We start from the raw sequence: 18540 nt of genomic DNA, 5'->3' as shown, positions 1-18540 counted from the left end.
GGAGATGCGTCAAAATCTTTTCACACGGGTTGGTCAACAATTGGGACTGAAAAACAGGTGACAATGAAAAACTTGGAGGACTTTGATTTCAGTTTATATCAGCAGCTTACGCAGAATGGCAAATTGGTGGACGCACCTCTAGTAGGCATCGAAACGACGAACTTGACTCAATCAGTGGCCACCCTCAAAAATACATTCGGCTGTGCTCCCGCAAATATCACTACGAAGCTTTCTATCCAACTTAGACCCCTCGACGGTATTCCTGAACTTGTGTCTGCAATTGTGAGCTGCCAGCGCATAAGCGAGGAGAAAAAGGGTGTGGTTGAAGATGTAAAAGAATTCTTTGGCTTGGGCTCTAAGAAGAATGATCAACAACCACTTCAAGATGACCCGGCCAAAGAGTCCATCACTCCGAGCTCTAAATCCTCAACGGCTGCTTCTGCATCTACTACTACGGCTTCTTCCTCTGCCGGTAAATCTGCATCCGCAAGTTCAGCTGTGGAGCCAGAAATCGAAACCTCTAAAGTTAGCAAAGGAAAAACTGAGACCATACCAATCGCCTTCAACGCCTTTGTCCTGGGCATAAAGCCACCTTCAGAAACCGACCTGGCGCGCATAAAGGGTCGTCTTACCTCATTCGACGTCTCCGACTATGCTCGTTTTAAGCGTGAAGAAGTATTCAATAACCTTGAAGCATTCATTTACCAAACACAGGAACTCGTCAACGATGAGGCCTTCCTAAGAGTGATACCCGCAGATGACCTCGCCAAGCTCAAGGAAACTCTCGCAGAAGCAAACGAGTGGTTATATGGAGACGGAACAGATGCAACCATGAAGGACATCAAAACAAGACTAGAAAGGTTGAAGCAATATGTTGACCCCGCCCTGAAACGGAAAAATGAATACTCCCTTCTTCCCTCCAAAATAGAAGCGCTACAGAAAGTCCTTAGAAACGCAAAGACTTTTATAGATGCTATTCAAAAAGAAGTAGATGCGCAGGAGAGTATTCGCTCTGCCTCAGAATCAGCTTCACCAGCAGCCTCTACATCATCCAATGAACCGCCTGCCCCGTCCTCGTCGGATGATTTCGTCTCTCTTGAAGACGAATCCACCTACACAACAACAACCAACACGCCATCTCCAAAAGCCACCCAGTCATCCCTTTTCGCGGGGATCGACGTCTCGTCACTTGCAAACACCCAGGCCAGTGTAATGTCATGGCTCGAGAAGCAACTCCCACTTCAAGAGCAGCTGAGCCAGTACGAAGACCCCATCCTAACTACGGCGGCAATTGAGGCAAAACTTCGAGAGTTGGAACTGGAATTGAATAAAGTTATGACAAAGATGACTGGTTCTGGTGGGGACAGCGGTAGAAATAACAACGGGCGCTCTGGTGGTGATGGGAAATCAAAGCAGAAGACTGGGAAGGAGAAGAACAAAGACAAACAACAGGAGACACCAAAGGAATCGCAGAAGGAGAAGGAGAAGGAGAAGGAGAAGAAGAAAGGCCGAGATGAGTTGTAACGATAGTCATCATGGTCAGTGTCAATGTTTTCTTTTTTATTTTTTTCTGGCCCCTCCTGATTTTGTCGTGTCCTGTTACATGTTTGTCAATATCATTATAAGTCTCACTTTCGATGTATTATGACTTCCTCCTGGGTTTCATTAATCCTTTAAATAAAACCAAACATATACCTGTGTTACTATATTTTTTACATCATATGTTCCCAAACTGCAAACAATGCAGAAAACAAAACGCTACTTAGCACATGATACAAGGAGCTGCATTAAATGTACTATACTGTGCAATATCATCACAGAAGGTAGTTTTCATTCAATTTAGATTTCTTTTGCATTACCAGTATATTTGATAATGGCTTATATCGCATCAACATTTCAGTAGGCGATATAACAACAATCTGTATGCTATCTGATATCAGGTTGCTTTCCAGCAGCTTGACGGTTGAAATTATTATTTTTATTGCTTTTTAATTATTTATTAATTTTCATTTTTTTCCCCTAAACATTCTTGCTTTTCTTGTGATTTTATACGAACTCAAATCTTGCATCTCAATAGCGTCAAAGCTCCAAGCTTTGCTCTGAAAATCACGGTGTACTTTAATTTGTAAAAATAATTAATTGCAGACAAAAGCCAAGGATCAAAAACGAACTCAAATTGAACTTGCACTTGTTCTAATTTAGATCCCATGCAGAACCTACCGGATACGACGACGGAGTGTCACAATGGTTCCCCACTTTTCCCCCCTACCCCACCCTTCGCTGGTATTAAGCTTATTTTAAAGTTAATGAATGATATGAATTGCATTGAGAGTTGGAACGCATCGTATAAGTCATGGCTGAGGATGTAACGCATGGTTCCGAAGCGGCATCGTAAGTATTTTTAATTCAATGCTTCCGTCTCGAAAATGCGAACAGGCGAGGTACGAAAGCTCGGCAAAAGAACGAGTGGAGCAAGAGGGAGGAAATGTAAGAAATAAAAAATAAGATAGAACCCTGTGAGTAAATCGATCAACGTGTGTGACTGTACGTAGGGGTAGGAAATAGGAAAGGAAGAAAACACTATTCATTCACACCTAAAATGATCGAAAAACGGTGACGCAACTCCTGATAACCAGCACTTGGCATTAGGAATTTCAAACCACCAGACAAGCTGCCTCTCCATTCTATTAATGAACGGTGCTAGTGTAGGTAATATAGGTTTAAAAAAAATACATAAATAAAAAAAATTAGATTGGATGTAAAAAGGCTGGAAGAGAAAACGAAAGGATTAAGAAAAAGGGATCAAGAAAAAAAAATTGTATGTTTGCAAAAGAACAGCATCGATGAGCCAATGAGTGAATTAGCCAGTGGGATGACTCATTAATCAATTAATCGATGAATCAATCCCTAGTGCTGTGAGCTATTTGGGGAAAATGGGTTGGGATAGAGATGTTATTTTCCCAGACTGATGTATATATGTATGCCCGTGACAAGAATCGGCCTTGAAAGTAACTTCCCCTTTTCCCTCTGGGTTGACGCTCCAAGTTTTAAAAACCGAGTAAGCGGATCATTGATTTAAGATTATAGATTTTGGGCTTGTTTTTGTGCATTTTAAGCTTTATCGTACTTGCGATGAATGATCAATTATTATGTTGATATGTGCAGGGCGGAAGATTAACAAAAAGGGTTCGTTTTCCTTGTCCTTGTCCGGGAGTAGAAGAGTGGAATCGGAATGGAGAATGACACCCCAGCAGAAGAATAACAAGGTGTTGGGTCAATCATATTGGAAGAGAACACTGATACTTTCTCCGTGATGGACACGACGTATAGCCTATGGCATATGAGACAAAGGTTCCTGCAAACGCAAACGCTAAAGGTAAAGTGTGGGGCTTAAAGGGCAGAGAGCAAAACGTACTTCAGCAAAAACATGACCAACCTCTAAGACTTCCAGTTTTGGGCAACGGGTTCGGTGTTCGTCTTGAGCCACAGTGTTTGTGACGACCACTTTATCCAGTGCGCTGGCGTTGATTCGCTCGATAGCATCTCCGCTGAGGATTCCGTGTGTAACTAGGGCGTATACCCGTGAGGCCCCTTCCTTCTTTAGCAGTTTCGCAGCTCGCGTAATAGTATTGGAGGTATCGGCAAGGTCGTCAATTAGGATAGCTGTTCTGCCATTGACATCACCTACTAGCATCATGGTTGCGTTCTGGCGATCTGTGATTTTGGTTGGGCGACGTTCCTTTTCGTTTAGAAACGAGTAGAGATAGAATCGTTAGTTTTATCAACATCATCTCTTGAGCAAAGGACCAAGAGGTAAGGGGGAAAATGATGTTGACATAGATATAATGATATACCTTGTGAATCAGCGCAAAATCCATCCCAAGGGAATCAGCTATAGCAGTGGCCCGTTTAGCTCCTCCCGCATCTGGACTGACAATAATGCTAGCCTTGTAATTTGGGATATTCTCCGTGATATATTTCTTCAACAATGGTCGACCGTAGAGGTTATCAACAGGGATATCAAAAAACCCTTGGTATTGGGGGTCATGCAAATCCATAGTGATAATGTGATCCGCACCAGCACAGGTGAGAAGGTCCGCCACGAGGGTGCCCGCTTGGGCAACCCATTGTCGATATCCAGGACGTGGTTGGAAAGTGCTTATTTTAGACGAATTCGACGCCACACTCGCCATATCATCGTTGCTCGCAATGCTGTTAGTAGGAGGTATAGCGTTAGGATTCCGGTTTCGATTGCTAGTATCTGACTTGGTGGAGTCTGTAGTGTCGCAGTTTTTTTGCGGGCCGTTAGCATAATGGCCAAAACGGGCTTTCTGGGGACTGCCGCTGGAAGACATGTCATGCTGTTCAATTTGAATCTGTGTGAGGCCCTTTTGTAAACCGTCGATGCCATTTACCAGGCCAATGCTTTCGGATTTTCCAGCGTGTGGGGTCGGCGGCGTGCTCTCGAATGTGTAATTGGGAGCGATGTCAGATTTGGGGACGGAAGACTTTACAAGCGGAGCACCAATCTTGTTGTAAGGGATATCACTCTGACGGGAGTAAGGGAACAGAGGCAGAACGGCGGTGACTCTTTTCGCGGAAGCAGTTTTGCAAGCAGAAATGATCACTAGGAGCTCCATTAAGTGGTCGTTGACCTTGCCTCCACCTGACTGGATAATGTACACATCCTTTCCACGTACAGACTCGTTGATTTCCACCCGAGTCTCGCCGACGGAGAATTTCGACAACAGCACATTGGCCAGCGGAATGCCCAGATGCTCACATATTGCCTTATTAAGGTGTGGGTGGGATGAGCCTCCCAGCACAATAATATTCCTAACCATGTTAGATGGAACGATTATATTATGGGCTACCCGTCGAAAGAGGGTGTGGTAGGGCGGATATGATTAATTAATGGGAGATCGAAAAGAATCGAAGGTCGGGAGTCGGGCAGAAGGGGCAATGGTTGCTAAGCCGATAGTTTTCTGCTAGCCAATAATTGGAGAGGGATCAATCTTTGGGGCAAACCAGGGCCAGGAGGCAAACAGTACCAGCTAATTCATGACAGACATGAAACGGGAGCCGGATGAAGACATGATGAGAAGTTTAGCACACTGATGAGGACAAATTTCGAGGAGTCGTGAGGCCCTGAAACAAAAAGTAGCTCGATTCAGTAGGCCAGGGTGGATCTCCTGCTCCAACCAGACGCTTGATGGAGAGGCAAGTCGCTGGGTTCAATCAATGACACCAAGAGCAAGAAACAAACCAAAAGGCCAAAAAAGTCAAAACTGAAATCTTAAAAAAAATCCGCAAGGGTTGAAGGTCTGGAGGTCACGGGATCTTGCAGGTCCCCGCAGCGGTCTGCTGAGGTAAGCACCAGTTTCCCCTCACTTAATTAACCAAATGAAAAGATACAAGAGACACAAGAGTCATAGCGGAACAAAAGGATGAACAAACATACGTCAGTTCTATAGCAAACAATCGACAGGTTGGAGTTGCAATACGGTGTTATCCATAGCAAGCCTTGTTGAAGACGAACGGAACCGAACAAGGACGGATGATACAACGGGTAGGCAGAGTTTCCTCGTTCCAAATAGATCGTGGTCATATTTAGCTGAACAGAGTATCCCAGGGTTCTGGCTTCTGATTTCTGGTTTCTATCCATCGTGTATCAAGTTACCTAACCTATGTAGGCACGTTCAGACGCAGACATCCTGGCCCCGGGTAGATACATGGGAACATGACACATGTAGCGGAGGGCGGGGTGGTAAACATCGTGCCTCCCGAAATCAAAGACAGAAGTCATATTTGGCCCAAACAATAGCGGAAATCAATCATCAGGCTTTCAGCTTGGCCTTTCTGTTATCGAAACCATACTCGGGCGAATTTCCAGGTACTAAGGTCTCCCCCAAGATCAACACAAACGAGTCCAGAGAGGATAGTCTAATATACAATGGACCTTTGCGCTGCACAGAACAGAATGCAACCATCATGAATTCATTAATTGTCTCCTGTGTCCACTTCCCTATTGTTATCACACATGATCAGTTATACGTCATCAAGTCAAAGCATCACCTCCGTCCCACGTGTTTGAGGGACAAATATCAAAATCAAACACTGTGACACAAGTCAAATAAACTTACAAGTCAAGCTGCACTCCGTTTCCCACACCGTAGTCCTCCAATGTAAGTTGGTCCTTGAATGGTCTTTCACCTTGTCGTTTGAGAAGGATTTCGTGGGGTTCTCGTCCGATGCGTGCGGCAACCTGAGCCTTAAACAGTCCTGTATAAATAAAAAATAATGAATGAAAAAAGATTTCTAAGTGTTAGCTAAAACAAAAACTGGTGAAGAGAGAGAAATCGACTGGTATCACCAACCCACCTCCCAACCACACCCACGATCCAATCGGAAGAGTAAATGGGGGAACGAGGCTTACGGATTGGATCTGACGCAAGACACGGAATGGCTGCTTTCGTGCCCAGCCTGTCATTCACATTGACAATTATCATAGGTTCTGTCAGGGCTGCATTAGCTGCGGCTTTCTTGTCTTTTTCCCGTTTCTCTGCTTTCTTTTCCTTCCTATCCTGATCACCGCGTCTGTCACCTGTACCGCTCGCTGATACGGTACTAGCAGGAGCACGGCCTCTGCTATCACTGTAGTCACTGAAATCACCGCGCCTTCTCCTATTACTGTCCGAATCGAAATCTCTGTATCTATCTCCTCTCCCATCTCGAGTAGGTGATCTGGCGCGCTCTCTGTCTCTGTCTCTGCCTATTTCCTTCCCCCTTTCTGTATCTCTGTATCCCCTTTCTAAACCCCTTGCTTCATCCGCCCGATTGTCATCATCTGCGTGACGCTTCTCTTTCCAGCGAAACCCGCGATCCCGGCGTCTGGGTCTATCTCGATCTCTGTCTTGGTCGTGTGTCTGTCGCGGGGATCTGCTTCGCCTTCTATCTTCCCGCCGTGGCAATGGCGACCTCGAGCACGAACGTGTCATGCCGTATATTGAGAGTTTGTGTAAATATTTGCAGAAGAAAGAAATAGATGTTATCAAACCGCAAACGGTGACCGAGAAACGTTATCAAGACGAGAAATAGGGGTGGCCTGTAATGACAAACTTGCGTTCTGAGGTTGAATAAGTGGATGATGATCTTGCAAGTAAGAAAAAAAAAACCTCGTAAACGTGCATGGGGATCAGCAAGATAGAGAGCAAGACAGTTTATCATCAGTCGATTATGAAAGTTAGATTGAAGCCTGGCTGGCTTTGGCACGTGACTTGAGACACCAGCCCGAGCTCAAGCAAATCCAGCCATGATAGTTCTCTATCTACCGTTCCCCAGAAATAAACACTCTAACCTCGTAAACCTCCTCGATGCCCGTTCGCCTATCCACCCAGCGCCCCTCGCCAACAACGGCCCTCTTCACCGCCTCCAATGCCTCCGTACGGTCCACAATCACCTCAAAAGCCCTCTTCTCCATCGAGATTGTACTTCGCATCCTCCTTTTCGCAGTCGTACTGCTCCTCAACGGTGCTTTAATTCGTGATTACATATTAACTCTCGATGATGGAATTATACACTGGGACACCGTGTGGTCGAGTGCCATTGGAGCGGTCGCTTGTCGCATGGCGGATCGGCAGGGTTGGCAGTTTACCTGTCCGGTGAGTGCGGCGCTGGTGTATATCATTTTTCGAAGGGGGTATACCGGTTAGTTCTCCTTGTTATTTACTACCTTTCAAGATATCTGGCAAGGAGAGAAAAATTTCTATTTACGTATATTGCTCCGGCTGTTCACGTGTATGATGTAAATGGCTGATTCGCACTGTCATGGAACAGAGGAATCGTTACTGGTCATACGTGGACTGGGAGTTCAAACCTCCACATCCTCCGCTACTTACCTCTCAAAAGCCTCAACTCGATTTATCCCTACCACACAAATACAAGATATTGTAATCCATGAAGCCTTCAAGGGCTTCGAAGTGAAGTTCTATCTCGCTATCATTGTGGAAGGGGAGTCAAACGTAGTTGTGGTATTCCCGGTAGGTCCTCATATCCATTCCGCATGTACCCACTTTCCGGTCTATTCAGGAGACTCTGGCGAATACTAAAAACCAACAGAATCTATTGCCCCGACGATCTATTCTTGAAGCTGTGTGGAAAGGAGCCAGAAAATGCCTTTACGACCTAAACTAATGCCTGACTCGTACACTCATTCTACATTTTCTTCTAGTGTTTGGTCGAACATGGTAACTCAAACTTGATAGTCGAATGCCAATGAAAAGGAGATTTATTAGTGATGTTGGAATAGTGTGTGAGCGGACGGTATGATACGGTCTCGCTGTTAGAGATGCTCCATTCTTCGCACTATGCAGTAGGTTTCTTCCCTGGTCTTTTCGTGTATCTCGCATTGATCACCTCCACCGGGTCCAATCTACGCCTCTGCATCAAGGGCACGTATTTCCCACCAAATTTCCCCTCGTTACCTCCATAAAACACTTTCTGACTTCTATTCTGCAGGTCGCGAGTAGAGTCGTTGAACCCACCTCGAGTCAGAGCGCTTCTATCTCCTTGGCTCACCGCAAGATCGAGAAGTTCACCGGCCAATATCTCGTCTATCTTCCGCTGTCGCCACACACGCCAGAGGGAATCAACCGTACTTCCTAGGCCAAATTTGTTGTTATCTCCCTTGCCAACTTTCGATGTCCGTGAATCACCCGCGTAGACCCAATCCATTGCGTCTTCCCTGCTTCCACTGCTTTCATCAGGGAATATGCAATCCCAGAGAACCAGCGGTGTGTCAGAGGCGATCTCGTATGTTGGCCTTCGGGGATGTTTCTCCACATCTAATAGCTCCGGTATGATCGATGGGGCCTCGAGTCCCTGACCTACCAAGAATAGTATCGCGGCTAGATGTCGGACCTGGTGCCAGAGGAAAGCAGATCCATGAATCGTAATGGAGTATACTTTAAGATTGGATGACGGGTCACCTATCGACCCATTTGCAGCTGCTTTGTCATTTTCGGTATCGAAAGTGGTGAATTCATGTTGCCTCAAATATGACAAGGGCTTGGTTTTGGGATCGAGCAGCTCGATATCGGCATGATAAATATGACGCACGTGGTTCGTTATCTGTTTGCTCGGATCAACTTTGCAGAAATTTCGAAAGTCGTGGGATCCGATAAGATATTTCGCCCCCTTACGCATTGCTTCGATATCCAACCATCCCTCTCTAAATTGCTCATTGTGTGGGGCGCCGCTACCCTCCCCCAGGCAATTCTCCTCACGCCCACGTTTTAGGAAGCCCAATGGACCGGGCGTTGGAGAGAACGCTGGCTGTGTAAAAAAATAGCGATACCGGCGCTCACGGCAGGAGAATCTGGCATCAAAATCCGGTGGGGGGTTCGGACACCATGCTAGCACGCGAATATCCTCCGGTAATACTCTGTTCAAAATAGTTATATAAGGCAACTCATCAGCAATGTCATCCCAGCTATCTTCGGTCTCAGAGTTCTCTGAACCAGAAAGCGATAGCCCACCGAGAAGATTTTCCACTCCGCTATTGTAGGCATCAGTAGAAGTAGCAGTGGAAGGCTCCGTACTAGATACTATATTGCCAGCACCATTGCCATTACCAGTACTCCCCTCCGCAGCTTTTTTATGGGGCCGCGCACTCCTTACCCTTATCCCAATAACCTGACCGAACGCACTAACCCCTCTATCCGTCCTCCCGCATTTCGAATACTGACAGCCTGTCCAATCAATTTTGTACGATCGCTCTTCCCTCCCCTGACTCTCCCCGTCTCCAACCACCCCTTCACCACCATCCGCCTCAACCGCCTGCGGAAATATCAACCGCGCTTTTCTCAACGCCTTCCACAACTCCTCCTCAATTGTCGGTAAAGGCGTGGTATTCCCATTGGCATGCTCGTAACCATTATATCTTTGACCCAGATAGGCGAATTTCAGCGCGATGAAGCGTGTGTTGTATTTTGAGGGATCGATGTCGCGGCCTTTCTTGGTGCGGCGGCGGGGGGAAGAGGACGACACAGAAGGGAAACGGGAAGCAGTGGGGCTTGCTGCAGCCTTGATACGCCCTTTGATTGCGTCTGTATCTGCGCTGCCGTCGAACCTGCTGTGATGGTCGTGGGAGTTTAACTGGCGCTCCAGCTCAGTGATGCGGGATATGAGACTGGACTGGCTCCAGGTGGAGTAGTCTGGTTGTGTCCCGTGCTCAGGTAAAATCATTTTTGCGGAATTGGGCGTGGAGGATGAGAACGGGCTCTTCGATCTTAAAAAAAGAAATGGGCTCCGACAGGAGGGTTGGAGGTGGATTGGCGGTCCTATGATGATGGCATTTCGCGCAGAGTGTTGTACGAAGCTGCAGAGCTTCTGGAAGGGATGTTTCATGCGCTCAGAGGAGACGAGTTTGCTTTTTACATTTGATGTTATTATCGATACGATTTCAGAGTCTTAATTTTTTAGTCTTTTTGGATTTATCTTTATCATGAAGTGGTGATTCAAAAATATGGGGTCTTGTATTTTGCAATCAACTAACTTTTAAATTACGACAACTATCCCCTCGTCTGGCCGCTAGGACACAATTAGCACATTTTTTAGTGTGTACATTAGTGTATTAAATACATGGAAACTACTGGATAATATGAGGCATCAACTGTATTGATGTGTTTTAGTGTAATTTATGTAATCTATTTGATCTAGCTTTAATTAATATTATTAGAATGGAACTTCTTTCAACATTCTCTTTTCAAGCAGAGAGCAACATTGCTATATACTGTACAATCATATTTTGATTTTGAAGTTCTTTCTTTATTCTCTTCTTCTTTCTTTCTTTTATACTGACATCAGATACAAATTTGAAAAGATGATAGAGAAATTCACTGATGATTTAAATTCAGATTTAATTGAGTAGTAAATAGAGAATTTAAAGATTTAAAAAATTGATGATAAAGCTGTCAGCAGAATTCAATATGAGATATAGTAATGTCAGTAATATCAATAATATCAATAATGTCAATAATGTCAGTAATAATCAATCAATGAAGGATATAAACATTGACAATAACATGATTGATAATTCAATATAGAATTAATTGATAATTAAATGTGATTGATAAGTTATAAATTTTATAAAAAACTCTATCTCCTCGTCTGAGGGCGAGGCACAATTAGCGCAATACCATTAGTGTAATAACTAAACTATTAGTTCAGAAGTACAAACTAATAATTTCTCATATTAAAATATATGCAATTCTATTTGCTGATACAGATTCATTATCTCATGTTTTCTCTCAACACATTGCTGCACTTCATCTTCCAACCTTTCTGCTGTGAGAATTCACCTTTCTACCCATCTACACTTTGCAGAAATTATGACATTCAAAGGTATTTTCAATTCTCTAATACTTCTTCAAATAATATCTACTAATTATTTATTAAACAGTATAAAAAAGAGTGAGAAATGAAAATGATTTCTAAATGAAATTATAACAAATATTTCATTTCTGAAAGATATTAAATTCAATTCTATGAAAGCTCTTCATCATCTGTCAGCTGTCAATCTGCTCAATAATATTGATTCACAGAGCTCATATACTTTATTCTCTCTCTATATCTCAGAGGCAGATATTCAAAATATTACAAACTTCATCAATGCTTATATAGAGATATAAATCTTAAAGAATTCAACTCTCAATTCACAGAATTGACAGTCAACTACTTTTATAAAAATCAAGATATTTTTTGAGCAGATTATCTATATAAAAATACATAAATCTTCAACAGTTGAAGATTATTGAAATAAGAATGATGCTCAGAGACCACTTCATTTATCAAGATTTCACATAAAACAGTATAAATTTGAGCAGATTAAGAGATATCTCCACATATTTATTTCTTGCAGACTGAAATCCTCTTTCATTCAGATGCTAGAGCCTCTATACTTCAACTTTCATACAGTATATTAAAGATACTATACTTTTAATTTCAATTTCTTCATTGATGAGATGATGATTTAATTCTTCAGCTGATCAAAATACACAGTCAAGATATCTCAGAAATCAATCAAACAGAAATATAAAATCTTTAAATTAAAAGAACAGAGCTATTTTTAAATTTTTTTCATGTCTCATAATAATCTCTGCATGAGTACAATGTTCTGAACTTCAGAATTAATCAAAATTGAATTTTTTATAATGAAATTAATTGAACAGCTGTCAGTATTCTTGCAGAGCTCTGAGCAGCACTTTGAGTTGAATACTACTAAAGAAATTACTAATTATTAAATTTATATGAACAATTACTTCACCTCTGTTGCTTTATTTCATTATCTTTAAAAGAAAGAAATTAAAACTTGTGAAATCATCTGTTCTGTCAATTTATCACTTTTTTTACAAGAATTAAAGAACTCTGAATTATCTGCTCATATTTTCTTCAATACTCTATATATTATCTCTTAAAATGAAGTTTTTTGTCTTGTATGAAAGGATAATAATGTGGTTTTACTACTATCTACAATTCATAAGTCAGACAGCTTCGTTGAATGTATTCAGAAATGTTTTAAAATCAATTTCATCAATAACTTGCAGATTCAATGTTTATGTAAGAAACCCGCACTAAGGTGCCAGTGCTAGGCCGGAATTAGCGATAGCCTTAAAGATATGACATCGCCGAACATAACACCACCAACGTCATATCAAGTTTGAAATCAAGGCATTATCTTGCCACTTGCATCATACTACGCCATCTACATCATAGCAAGTTCGATCTGCTTACAATACTGTGTGTATATAGCTAGCAGCTGGTCCAACCTTTTAGGGACCAGCGGATCATTCTGTTATAATCTGACCCCTACGTTCTACACCCTCAATATCTAACTACTTGATCTGAATCCTCTCCGATATATCACCGTATTATCTCCTACTGCTTGATCCTCGTAGAGTCCTAAGGACCAACCGAAATATAAGCAGCCATTTCCAACATCGCTGCTTACAGTCTATTTAATGATAAATTTGAACAAACTATGAAGATTTCTATTATTATTGATGATTATAATCATTATATAAATGGGATTGATCTAGCAAATTAGTATAGAGCTCTCTATGAGACTCATATGCCCATCAATCACATGTGGTTGGCAATTCTATACTGAATTATTGATCATGCTATTGTCAATGCTTATATTCTTCATAGATTGACTACTACTGACATTATTGCTAACATTGACACTGACATTGCTCTATCTCATACTCAATTTCATCAACAACTTTATCTTTATCTCTTTGAATTCTCAAGTTTTCTATCCTCAATTCAATCAAATTCAGATTTTAATCATCATCAAATTCCTCTGTCAAAATCTCAAACTTGTGTCTGATGTCAGTATAAAAAAAAGAGAACAAAGCAGAATAAAAATAGAGCTTCAAAATTAAAATATGATTATGCTGTATGTAATAATATTCCTCTTTATCTGAAAAGCCAGTGTTGGTAAAAATTCTATTCTAATAATTAATTAGAGTTAGATCAAATAGATTACATAAATTACACTAAAACACATCAATACAACCGATCTCTCTTATAATTCAGTAGTTTTTATGTATTTAACACGCTAAAATACGCGCTAAAAAACCGCGCTAATTGTGCCTCGCTTTCAGACGAGGAGATAATACTGATTTGCTAGATCAATCTCATTCATATTATAATTGTAATTATTAATAATAATAAAAATCTTCATTGCTTTTTATTAATTATCTTTAAATATTTTTTAAATTTGAGATTTATTAATAGAGATCAATTCTGAATATTTTCTAACACATTCAACAAAACTGTCTGATAAATGAATTATAGACAATAGTAATATTATATTATTATCTTTTCATTCAAAACAAAAAACTTCATTTTGAAACATAATATATAGAATATTATAAAAAATATAAATAAATAATTCAAAGTTTTAAAAATCTTATATTTTTATTTGATTAATTTTTGAGGTATTTTAACTATGTATTTAAATCATTTAAAAAATTGAATCATTATTTCATCAATAAAAATATTTGAATTTGAGTTGTAGTGTTTTTGATATGTTGTATGAAAGTTGAAGTATAAAGACTTTAATTTTTGTATAAAAGAAAAGAAGAATTTTGATTTGTAAAAATTGAATATATGAATATATTTTTCAAATTACTTAAATTATTTTTATTTCATATGAAATTTTAATAAATGAATTGATTCTTGAACATTATTTTTATTTCAATAATCTTTAATTGTTGAAGATTTATATACTTTTATATAAATAATCTGTTTAAGAAATATTTTAATTTCTATAAAAATAATTAAATATCAATTTTATGAATTGATAAATGAATTCTTTAATATTTGCATCTTTGTATATATGAGGGGTGATGACAGTGTGAAGAGTGAATAGTAGAAGATAGTATATAGTGTAGTGGAAGATAATAGTAATAATAATTATAGTAGTAGTGTAATTAAAGTTGTAGTTGTAGCTAATCGCTAAGGAGGAAAAGAAAGAGAACGAAGATGTGCGAAATACATACATCCATATATATATACATATAGAAATAGCGGTAGCGAGAGTATAATGGAAAGAGGTAAGAATAGACGAAGATATAAACAAAGATAATATAATAATAAGGAAATAATAAACGAGTGCATTACAGTATAAACATTAATGAAACAGACAATATTCTGAATATTATATTCTGAAATATAAAAAGAGAATAAAATATATAAATTTTGTGAATCAATATCATTAAATAAATTGACAATTGAAGAGTGATGAGAAGATTTTATAAATTTGAATCTAATACTCTATAAAGATGAAATGTTTGCAAGAAATTCACTGACAGATTGCTTTCACTTTACATTTGTTTTGATACTAACCAATAAAAAATTCAGTCAACCAATTAAAAAAAGTATTGAAGAATTGGAAATTATTTATAAAAATTATATTTCTATTTCAGAATGAATAGTGATTGCATCTGTAATGAATATGAGAAGGTTTAAAGATTGTAGAATGTGTAAAATGGAAAACATAAAATAGTGAAAAGATACCAACAAATCAAATTACATAGAATTTAGTATGAGAAATTATTGATTGATACTTCAGAGCTAACAGCTTAGTTGTTACACTAATAATATTGTGTTAATTGTATCCTAGTGGCCAGACGAGGGGATACCTGTTAAAATACACTAGTAATGACCTTGTAGCTCGAAATATTGGACAATTGGTCTTGAGACACTAATACGGCGTATGTATGCTTTTGCCTCCAGTGCACCTGCAATCAACAAGATATATCAACCTTCCTCCTATTATTTTCTACTTTTCAATGCCTGTGGCCTCACCATCAAGGAAGCCAGTCTCCTGTGAGCTAATGATAAAAAAAAATTGAGTTGGCAACCACCCCACTTCCAACAATTTGTGATCAAGCAATATGGTGTTGCGCAGTCGTAATATGAGGTCCCCTGGTGAAATATGGTTGAGAATGATAGCCATGTGTTATCCTTCTTGAAACGCACCCTGCTTGTCGCACCTAAGGGGGACAACAGCTTTTGCTATGCATTGTTACCTGTATCAGCAGAACATGGTGTCCACTAGGGAGCGAACGACAGATGTCGGCTCCGGTGGAGAAATGTTATGCAATTGCTGCAGGTGTCGACTGGAGACAACTGATATACAGTTCAGGCATATCTGCAATAGTGCGCGATTGAGTTTGCTCTCATCCAGCGGGAGACGTTTCGAAGAACTCGATCCAAGAGCAGGTACAATACTGCCGTTCCATCAAACTTTTAGAATTCTAAAATTAACCCCGTCTGATACTGTGCCAAATTACAGTGAACCTCTAGAACTCAAGTTCAAGGATAACCACTGCGCCTGCGAAAGTATGGAATGAGGAGAGGATATATATTCGTTAGCCACGTAGCCAATCTGATTGTCGCATCGGATTTCGTCCGCAAATATCTAGGCTCGACGTAGCAGACCCGCATATCTATTTTGCAAAGGGATTTAGCGGCCTGCTTATGACGGTATTTACACAGGAAGGCGGTTTCTCTTTTATCTCTAACGGCCGCATTTAGTTGAATGTCAGCAGCAATACATGGGTTATTTCGGAGATTCCAACAGAAAAGGGATTCTCTCCAGCCTACACAATTTATTGATCATTGATTGAATGGTCCTACATGCTTTTTTAATGCGCTTGGGCTGGATTGATCGGTCAGACGACCAGCTAAACGACATTTGAACATGTCGAAACATCTCAAACATGGGCTCCATGCGCTCGATCGACCATAGAGGGCCATAGCCCTTGCAGAATTTGGACTCATTGCTGTTGAATGTAAAATGGAAGTCGACACTTCGTACTGCAGGAAATATGCTCAGGCTGTCGTAAGAGTAGAGATCCAAAACTGGAACACCTTGGGAATTCCAGAACACCTCCAATTTTAGTCCTAGTTTATGAATTTTGCTTGACACCGTTTCTCGCAACTTCTGTATAAAGTTACATCTAGGTATCTGGAGGACCCTAGCGTGAATGGAAAATCGGAAATCGGAAAACAGAACATCAGAAGCTTCCCTATAGACTTGACGGCTGACCCTGAGCAAGGTGGTCATTTCCTCCCTGCCAGACCATGAATCTGGATTTCCGTAGCCCACGGGAGCTAGTGGAATCTCATTTGCCCAGATCCGTCTATAAGATACACTTTCCGTTGTAGTCTTCACGATAAGCTCTTTGTTTGTCGGTGGGCAAAGGACATGAAAGTAAACAAGATCACGCAATTCCCGCGGGAGACGAAGAAAGCAGTGAAAGCAATCCGGTTTCGTAACTTGGGAGGCGAGGAGAATGTGTGGGCGATAGTGTCGCTGGTTCTCTGGTGGGTTTAGGTAACACTGGCTCAAGCTGGAGAGGAATGAATGCGTGGGTTTCTGCCTTTTTCGAGGGAACTGTATTCGAAGGTCCTCCGCTCTTTGGAGACCTTGCGCCTGATATTCGTTTGGATAGTTAGGGAGATTGGTCATTATCCATACAAGCCCCTTTTTGAAATACACTCCTCGTTGTCTCGTGTGTAGACCCAGACTGTGACGAGGGGAGAAGGGGTTTGGACGAAGAGGACGACTGGTTTCGCAATATCAAAGATATAGCTCCATCTTCTGCTCAATAGTCCTAGGCGGTAGGAAAAGTTCGGGCGGGGTATGCTAATAATTTATGTCCCTGTCAATCGTTTCTGGGCTTGTAAACAAGCAGGAGTGAAGGAGTCTCAACATCAAATACTGCCCAAGTTCCCAAGAAGTACTTAAACAAAGAGAGCCTGCGTCCAACCCCACCAAATATTTCTACTTGTTTCCGCTGCGTCCCAATGCTGTGAAAGTAAAATCAAAAGTTACACTTACAGGATTGATAGAAGCTCCTAGAAATAGTTATCGGGCCGTTGTAAATGACTAGCTACTCAAATGAAAATCATCATAGAAACGAGCTTATCTCTCTCGTAACTAACGTTGAACCTTATTACTGGCTATAAAGCGTAGTACCAGGAATTGTACAATGACGAAATGCATGGAAATACTGCCTCTCAGCCGATTTTAAGAGGGCTTATGGTCTCTCTGGCAGAAACTTTAGGATGGGACAAATCCTGTGTTAAAACATATTACGAAATAATCACCTGCTGCATGCGGCACGAGAAAGAGAAATATAAATACGAGTCCATACTGGAGATGAAGAGGTGTGACGCAATGCTTCTTTTCAAGGTGCTTCGTAGTTACACAACAGCCAGACAACAACTGAGAACTTGAAAAATGCAGAAATCAGTACACGCGATTTGGGAAAGAAAAAGGGGCAACACAAGAAGAAAGGAAAGGGAAAACATGAGACAACGATTAAGTAACGTCCATTTTTCTTGACAGCACAGGGCTTTCCCCCAAATTTCGGCATACATTAATGTTATGAAATTTGGGTATCTTTCCCTCATAAGTGCCAGTCAATGTTTTGTTCCATCGAGTCTTTCCAACCTTTCTCTTTGCAGATATCTTTGTAAAAAAAACACCCCACCAGATTCTCCCATATGATTAGATTGTGTGACAGGCTGCAGTTGAGAACGGAAACCATGAAAAAAAGGATGTGGAAAACGTTTCCGTTCCAGATCGAAACCACGTTCTTCTTTCCCCGATTGTGCTGGGGGGGATAGGAAATAGAGTAAGGAGGACGAAATATGGGGGACGTGATATAGAGCGGTTTCTTCAATTGTGACGCACACGGCTAAGAGCGAATAATGCAATTGAATGTTATGGATCGGTTTTTCTTTTTCCTCTGTTCGCGGGTTAAAAAAGAAAGTGACAAAAAACACGCTTTCCTCGATTAACTCCCGCCGGGTCTGCACGGATCACAAAACGAACGAATTCGATATCTACCATTTGACGCCGGAATCTGGGTTACCAGACTCGCCAGCCCAGGTGTCAGCGGGAGCGGCTAGAGCTCGCAGCCCAGTCAACACCCCCCTCAGCTTCCCAGCCTGGAGCAG

At 41.0% G+C, this 18540-nt stretch overlaps 5 protein-coding genes across 5 annotated transcripts in view; 2 read left to right on the top strand and 3 right to left on the bottom strand.

The window, feature by feature from the left end:
* The window catches only part of HCAG_06817 (predicted protein), a gene marked incomplete at both ends in the record, with an annotated part of 3029 nt that extends 1505 nt beyond the window's left edge, over positions 1-1524 (top strand). The window contains one exon of the mRNA XM_001539162.1: positions 58-1524. Within this exon, the coding sequence (XP_001539212.1) occupies positions 58-1524 (1467 nt within the window). The remainder of the gene's footprint in view (positions 1-57) is intronic.
* Positions 1525-3274: 1750 nt separating this feature from the next.
* On the bottom strand, positions 3275-4844 carry HCAG_06816 (ribose-phosphate pyrophosphokinase I; the record flags this gene model as incomplete). The annotated part of the gene is made up of 3 exons (XM_001539161.1): positions 3275-3331; positions 3416-3739; positions 3855-4844. 3 exons carry the CDS (start codon positions 4842-4844, stop codon positions 3275-3277), a joined length of 1371 nt encoding a protein of 456 aa, XP_001539211.1.
* Positions 4845-5989: 1145 nt separating this feature from the next.
* Positions 5990-6998, bottom strand: HCAG_06815 (predicted protein; the record flags this gene model as incomplete). The annotated part of the gene is made up of 3 exons (XM_001539160.1): positions 5990-6020; positions 6144-6282; positions 6437-6998. 3 exons carry the CDS (start codon positions 6996-6998, stop codon positions 5990-5992), a joined length of 732 nt encoding a protein of 243 aa, XP_001539210.1.
* A 375-nt stretch (positions 6999-7373) lies between these two features.
* Positions 7374-8108, top strand: HCAG_06814 (predicted protein; the record flags this gene model as incomplete). Its single annotated transcript, XM_001539159.1, has 2 exons — positions 7374-7707; positions 7837-8108. 2 exons carry the CDS (start codon positions 7374-7376, stop codon positions 8106-8108), a joined length of 606 nt encoding a protein of 201 aa, XP_001539209.1.
* A 256-nt stretch (positions 8109-8364) lies between these two features.
* On the bottom strand, positions 8365-10245 carry HCAG_06813 (conserved hypothetical protein; the record flags this gene model as incomplete). The annotated part of the gene is made up of 2 exons (XM_001539158.1): positions 8365-9605; positions 9819-10245. 2 exons carry the CDS (start codon positions 10243-10245, stop codon positions 8365-8367), a joined length of 1668 nt encoding a protein of 555 aa, XP_001539208.1.
* Positions 10246-18540: the final 8295 nt, after the last annotated feature.

This window comes from Histoplasma capsulatum, genomic scaffold (assembly GCF_000149585.1).
Source record: "Histoplasma capsulatum NAm1 scaffold_6 genomic scaffold, whole genome shotgun sequence".
NCBI classification, from domain to species: Eukaryota; Fungi; Ascomycota; class Eurotiomycetes; order Onygenales; family Ajellomycetaceae; genus Histoplasma; species Histoplasma mississippiense.
Note: the sequence above shows the minus strand (reverse complement) of the source record. Positions and strands in the feature narration are given on the sequence as shown.